The 7621-nt window shown below is 39.1% G+C and overlaps 1 protein-coding gene across 1 annotated transcript; it reads left to right on the top strand.

Moving 5' to 3' along the window:
• The first annotated feature begins 259 nt into the window (after positions 1–259).
• Positions 260–6936, top strand: aoc2 (amine oxidase copper containing 2). The gene is made up of 4 exons (XM_023814278.2): positions 260–1881; positions 2261–2546; positions 3037–3169; positions 3527–6936. The coding sequence occupies exons 1-4, from the start codon at positions 330–332 to the stop codon at positions 3809–3811; spliced, it is 2256 nt and encodes a 751-aa protein (XP_023670046.1). The 5' UTR covers positions 260–329; the 3' UTR covers positions 3812–6936.
• Positions 6937–7621: the final 685 nt, after the last annotated feature.

The following is a 7621-nucleotide window of genomic DNA, read 5'->3' on the forward strand; positions in this document are numbered from 1 at the left end:
AGTTTGCTTTGCAAGTGAGAGCCTGGAAAACCGAATCCGCGTGTGCATTTCCCGTCAGGGCCAAATAACAATCAGTAATGAATTATTCATTACTAATCCATATAGGCCTATTTGGGTCGGTATCTGAAATTTTTAAAGCATTTTCTGCTAATTGTGATGTTTTCTAAATTTTACACATGCTTGTCATACACATTACTTTTACTAGCAAAAGTAAAATGGGGGTGGCCAAATAGGGTGGGTGCGTTTTTTTTTTGGTTATGCTGGGCTTAATTTATCAGAGCCTTACTGCATTCTTACCCATCTCGGAGGAAGGATACCACCTTTAAACAATGAATTCATGCGTAAAATACACATTTATTTTTATAGCAATTGTTTCCATAATTATTAATATCATCTTCATATGTTTTAGCCTACAAAAAACGCCCAAATGCATTTCAAAATCTGCAAAACACATGGAGCACAACGACCACAGTCTGGTTTTTGCGGATTTGTCTGCTGTGGAATACAAACAGGTTAGAGATTATATGTGGAAACAGCCTGATTTAAACATTTCCAAGAAAGCAACTGCATCTCCGTCCGAAAACTTTATTTTTCTGATAGATCTCCGCCTTCCAAAGAAATCGGATGTGCTTCGTTATTTGGATATGAACGAAAAGAAGCCTGATAGGGAAGCATCGGTAGTGGTTTTCTATGGTTCTCTTGGAAAGATTGAGGAGTACGTCGTTGGTCCTCTCCCGCAGCCAACATACCGTAAAACTGTAACTTTGCAAAAATACAAAACTCAACCGCCGATCAACGCAAGACCAGTTACGGTCGGGGAATATATGCAACTCTTTGCATTCATTCATAAACAGGTATTTAAAAATCTAACTAAACTGCTCCTAGAAAGTTTTAATGTGTCGAAGGAAAGTATTTTGCATCCATTTGAGGGCATGCCCAGAGGGGTCAAATCTGGTGACAGGCGGACCTGGTTTGCATTCTTCCGAGATTATAGTGGTATGTACATACACCCCGTCGGATTTGAGGTCCTGATTAATCACAGCAACACAAACTGTGAGTATTGGACTGTAGATAAGCTGATGTACAACGGGCAGTATTTTGATACCGTGGAAGAGCTTAAAAACAAGTATGAAGCAGGCAAGATTATTAAGATAGTTTTTACTCCTATAGAAAATTATGCATCCTTGAAACCTAGAGTTAAACCTGCAGAAATAAGCCCTCAGCAGTATTATCCCCAAGGTCAACGCTTTAGTGTACAGAAAAATCAGGTTTTGTACCTAGACTGGAGTTTTGCGTTTGGTCTCAGTTCCCTCACTGGCATGCGAGTGTTTGATGTGCGCTTTAAGGGTGAAAGAATTGCCTACGAGATCAGTGTTCAAGAGGCCATGTCAGTGTACGGCTCCATCACCCCTGGGATGATGCTGACAAAATTCCTGGACTCCAGCATTGGGATCGGTCGGTTTGCCCATGAACTGGTCCGCGGCATTGATTGTCCATATACCGCCACCTATGTAGACACTTACCGCTACATCGATTTCAATGCTGCCCAAAGGTTTCGAAACTCCATCTGCATTTTTGAGCATGACACCGGCCGCCCTCTCAGGAGACACTTTTTCGATTTTTTCCATTACGGTTATGGTGGCATGCCAAACACTGCTCTGGTTTTGAGGACTATCACATCCATAGGCAACTATGATTACCTGTGGGACTTCATTTTCTACCAGAGTGGATCTATTGAAGCTAAAGTACACGCAACTGGTTATATATCGTCTTCTTACTATGTAAAAGGTAATCTGCAGTTTGGCCACCAGGTGGCAAACCACACCATTGGCAATATTCACACTCACTTTGTGAACTTCAAAGTTGACCTGGATGTCTTAGGTAAGATTTGTATTTATTTAAAAAATAGACATTTACTTTTAGCGATTGTTTCTATGCACTGATACAAGTGAGCTCAGAATCATTTCCATTTTGGGTTACTTTAATTCTTTACTACTTGAAACAATCATTTCTTTAATATAATGTTTTAGTATGAGAGGTTGAAATGTAACATAAGTATAGGAAAGATGTAGCGGTGCTTGCTTTGGTCATCATAAAGTATGAAATGGCTGCAGGAATTTAAATTATAAAAGCAATTACTGAAATGTTGCTCAATCGTAGTACTTCGATTTTTAGTGGACAATTGTGTGAAACATTTTATACACATTATACATGTGTTGGAAGAGCTGCATATTTCATAGTATATTGTGTGTTGTCTAAGGGCAAAAGAACATTTTTCAAACAAAAGATATGGAATTTAAGGAAGTGGAGATACCGTGGGTTACTGGGAAAAAAGCGAAGATCCCCCATCTTGTGGAGAAGCTAATAAACACGGAGCAGGATGCTGCCATGCGCTATGACAGAAAAACACCGCGCTACTTGCACATCGCTAGCAACCGCACCAACCGCTGGGGCCACCATCGATCCTACAGGCTTCAGGTGTTCAGCTTCACCGGAGACCACTTACCACAAACTGAGCCAGAGGAGAAGTCCATGTCTTGGGCCAGGTGAGCATGGTGAAGTACCCCTGTATGAACCCAAGTGTCGCATGACCTTGGTTCCGGAAGACCACTATTGATGTCGCTCCTTTGGACACAACAGCCTAATTTATCTAATAAATTATTGTCTAACCAGTCTGTTGTTTATGACGTGAAGCAGAGTTGGGAAACTTTTGGACTGGGGCCCATCAAGATGCGGATTTGCAATCGTTGCTTTCTCTCCATAAGAGAAGTTCTTGCACACCAGTAATGGAATAATATATTTTTGTGGTATTTGCTTGAAAATGGTCATTGACTTTTAACAGCAGACATGTTACAATATAAATCAATATAAATATAAATGTGTACAATAAAAATACTATATGCCATGTAAATCAAATAGGCACTGGTTGCCACACACAGAATGCCCTGTAAACTGCTGCATATTCTAGTAGGAGCTCAGCATCACGCCCTGACAGTTTTGTCATAGCCTGTGTGAAAATGCGTATTCTGTCTTTAGGTACAAAGTGGCTATTACGAAGTACAAAGACGATGAGTTGACGAGCAGCAGCCTATACAGCCAAAATGATATGTGGTCCCCAGCTGTGGACTTCAGCAAATTCATTGAAGATAACGAGAGCATTGTCCAGCAGGTCAGATGTCATGACTCTTGTGCTTTATTCATTTTTAAGTTACTGATTGGATCGTTCTGGGGGCAGGTTACTTCTGGGATTGTATACACACTGTAAGCAGGGCTGTAGGTGGTGCTTACTGTAGGTGATGCTACGTCCAGTGGTTGTTTCGGTTCATTTTATATGGTTCCATAATACAGTAGTTATGTTTATTATTACATTGCCATGTAATTATGACATTAATTTAATTGACTGCCATCTCATTCCCTAACTAGTGCTTTGTGTTTCTCGAGTAAGACTCCAGGCTCATCGTGCCCCAATACTGGATAAGCAATTACAGAAGGATGAGTGATGGTTTGATTTTATTTTGTTTTCCAGGACCTGGTTGCCTGGGTAACCACTGGCTTTCTACATATACCTCATGCAGAGGATATACCCAACACTGTAACCGTTGGCAATGGAGGCGGAGTCATTTTAAGGCCCCATAACTACTTTGATGAAGATCCATCTGTCAATTCTCCGGACGCGGTGTACATCACTCCAAAAGCGGAGCAGAGCTGTGAGACCAACAGGATGGCCTGCTTTGATCAAGGGACATGTAGCCCAACTGTACCTCCTTTTACATATAACGGCTTTGAAGGGTCCTTGCAATTTGAGGAATGAAGTCCTGTTGAAGGCTGATACAGTAGGTTCCGTCCAGAAGTAGAAAAAAATACTAATTTGCAGCTTATTACACACACAGGCTGCAGAGAGAAAATTTAGCTATATTACTTATTACTAATACAAAATACACTATTTTCTACATAAACACAATTTTTTGACAAAGTGATTTTATTGATTTAAAATTTTGAGAAAAATTTAAATATGTAGCTTGTTAGCACGTGGGGAATTTCATATAACAAATGAATAATTACTTCACACACCATCTGTTTTGACCTTTCATGAAGACTCCAGATAGCTGATAATTTTAGATTGTTAGAAGAAGGGCTGCACGATTTATCGATTTCAAATCAACGCGATTAGCAAGCCTCAAAAATCGCGATTTAGGATATACATTATACAGCACGTCGGACTCAGGGTTTAAAACTGCTGTGAGAATACTTTTACAAATTTATGCCGTGCTCCCTGTGTGACAGTCATTCTCACCAATCACAAGTGCCGTGCTTCTCGCGTGACAGTCATGCTCACCAATCAGCCCAAGAAGGCGTATAGGCCCACAAACAGCAAACACGTGAAACCCAAGGAAAATGTTACATTCGCGGTGCGGGAAAATACTGATTCTGCTACTGAGCTATAAGTGAATTGCCTTCCTATTTCATGGTCCGAGATTGTTTCAGGAAGGTCCTATCATCAATAGAACCGGCGAGCTCCTTTTAAACACCAGCTGCAATATACTTCAGCGTATCATACCTTTGTTTTTTGTTAATAGGCAGTAGCATTAGTATACCGCTAACCCATCAAAACAACGAGACAGTCAGTAAAGATCTCACAGCAGCGGAATCAGTGACCTCCAAAAAAGACGTAAAACTCACAATACAGTCTTGTTTATGTCATATGTTTTTGTGCTTATTAAATGTAAGTGTTTCCAAAGATTAATCCCACAACAGTAATAAAATAAAAGTCTTGCTTTAACATAAATACTAAAAGAATAGATTGCTTTAATCGCTATTACACTTGGGTATGGGCACGCCGTCTTATTTAGAAAACATACAAAAAGAGACGCATATAATGTTTAATCATTCGTTTTGTATTTGTCCGATTAACAAAGCAAAGGAATGATAATTAAGCTGCTTCAGTCGAAAACTGCATTTTAGTTTCACTTGAATTGATTTGTATCAGTGCTTGAAGTGGGAAAAAAGAAGTGCAGGAACTCTAATTTTCTCGGGCCACTGTCGCTGCGTCGGATCAGTTACAGTAAGTACCGGAACGCAGAAAAAAGTGGCGGAACCCAAAAGACGAAAATACAAAAGTTCCGGAACTGCGTTCCGCTGCGTTCCTGCCCACGTCAAGCACTGATTTGTATAAAAAATAACGTATACAGTTGTTAAAAAGCGGAAACTTCGACCAACATGAAATCACCAATAAACGACTAATTCTATTTATTCATCATTTTATAAAATGCATACTACGTTTAAAAATTTCCAGCTTTACGGTTTCAGGACAGAACAGCCACTCTGTTATGAACATTACGGTTTTTTGAGTGTTATTAGTGTTAATAACACCAGCTAACAACACAATAGCGCAAACAAAAGGGCTGCATACACCGAAGTAGTTCTTGCTTATTCATTGGCGTGGGAAAAGGCGGTTCTAGTGTTATTAGGAGGGTAATAAGCGTTACCTGCAAGATCGCTATTTTTCTTTTTGCTGCAATTGTTTTCATTATTACTTTATTTAACTTGACACATCACATCTTTTAATTCTCATCCTTGCATTATAATATAGACCAGTTAATACTGATGGTATCTCATGCTGCGTCATATGTTTTAAAATTACTACACACTTAATATTGAAATGAAGCTTGACATAAAAAAATAAATAAATCGCAAATCAAATCGTAATCGCGATTCGATATTTTCCCCAAATCGTGCAGCCCTAGTTAGAAGTGTTGCCTTCTGACACACATATGGTCAGTTGTTAGAGTGGAGCACCAGCTTTCTGGTTAAATATAATAAAGTTTTAGCTCTGTTGCTGATCAGCTGCTTAAGGTTGAATGCAAGGATATAAGAAGGAAGATACAAGGATGTACTCAACTGAGATGTTTGTAATTATCCCCATGGTACTTACACGAACCATATGAACCTACTGTCCCCAGCAGTTTTTTTTAAAAGATCAAGTAATGGATTCTGGAAATGCATCCTTCATAGTTTCTTTGCAAATATTATATAATCTGTGTAAGACTGGTGCATTGCAGGTTAGCAAAGAGAATCATGAGACATGGGGAAGGGGTGAAGGAGTATGGACTTTGAGTTGTATGGGGAGGTTTTACAGAAGCACTGAGGAGAACAACAACAGGGGAAAAAACAGCTGTTTCAGCATCTGCAGGAAGTGAAGAGAAAACAATACAGGCATCAGGTTACAGAACGGGCTGCGCCAGGGTGTGGGGTCAGGCATCACAGTCTGGGTGAAAACATTTAAGGTTACATTTATATTGTTTAGCAAAGTGACATAAAAGTGAGGTAAAAGCACATTACAAATATATGTGCTGTCAAGGAGGCAACTTAGAATAAGGGGTGGTAGGGTGAGCTGACAATGAATGCCCAGTTACAAGTGTAATCAGGATTGGAGAAGGAGCCCAACAAAGCAAAAACCAACAAAGCCAGAACCTAAGAAGACTACTATTCAATCACCAGAAAGTGCAGCATTAAGAAGTCATTTCTATATGTTGATAATAAGACACTAAGGGAGTGAACAAGCATGTGCATCTTCACCTCCTTTACCCCCCGACATGCAATGTATGTAGTACAATGTAAGATAAAAAGGTATTAAGGTAGACTTTTGGAAATCCTCCTCCAAAAACAGCGGAAAGTATAATCTGCTGAGCAGACCGTCGGAACAGACACTGGGTTTTACTCAGGTATATGATATCACCACCACAACCCACATCTGCATATGGGTTTTATTGAATGTTTTGTGCAGGGTTCTCGGTGACCTGAACTGGATCTGTAAACATATTAAGTTTTACAACCACGGATAAATTACAAAAAAACCAAGACTACTGCCTGTTACTTGCTTCAGATAAACATAATTGCTAAGCAACAATTGCCAATGAAATAAACAACACAAAGTTACACTGGAGGTTGATTGCATTTTTGATGGAATGCTGTATGATATTGCTATTGTTAACAGTATAGTGAATATTCACATTTTTTTTCTGACAGGGAGAAAATTACAATGGACAATACAGCTGAGAACTATATTATTAAAGTGAAAATACCTGTACAAATCTTAAATACAGAGAAGTTCAGAATTGACAGTTATACCAATGTGTCTGTAGCATTTTAAACAATTCCTCCCTTTATTTGTGGTCTCTGTGGTGCTGCTTTGGGAAGGATTTCTACTTAAATCTCTTAATTTTAGTCTACTGTTTCGATATCAGAGCAAAAAATATTCTTTAGTGATATTGCCCTGCCAACCTCCCCTGTCTGTGACTATGACAGTGACACTAATGTGTAGTTAAGATAGAATCCGAAAAAAACAGGAACCTAGGGGGAAAAAGCAAAACAAGCAGATTAATATTTAACACTTACTTTTCGTCATCAAGTCAGTAGCAGCCTTGAAAGTTTCTGGGAACAAAAAAAACTGAAACTAGGAAAACATCAGGAAAGGAAAAAATGCTGGCTCTCTTCCAGGAAAAAAACTGATTCATGCCTGAAAAAATATCTTTGTGTTTACAGGAAAAAACAGTCTCAGTGAACTTCTCTACTCCCCTCATTATACGTATACAACATATACATTTGTGTTAACAAAATCACC

The sequence above is a fragment of the Paramormyrops kingsleyae genome, chromosome 5 (genome assembly GCF_048594095.1).
Source record: "Paramormyrops kingsleyae isolate MSU_618 chromosome 5, PKINGS_0.4, whole genome shotgun sequence".
Taxonomy (NCBI): domain Eukaryota; kingdom Metazoa; phylum Chordata; class Actinopteri; order Osteoglossiformes; family Mormyridae; genus Paramormyrops; species Paramormyrops kingsleyae.

Bases quoted from the DNA above. Each gene is read 5' to 3' on its own strand.
- aoc2 (XM_023814278.2), top strand. From the start codon at position 330: ATGAATTCATGCGTAAAATACACATTTATTTTTATAGCAATTGTTTCC. The intron at 1,882-2,260 runs GTAAGATTTGTA...GTGTTGTCTAAG, and splicing joins AGTTGACCTGGATGTCTTAG to GGCAAAAGAACATTTTTCAA. The intron at 3,170-3,526 runs GTCAGATGTCAT...TTTGTTTTCCAG, and splicing joins ACGAGAGCATTGTCCAGCAG to GACCTGGTTGCCTGGGTAAC.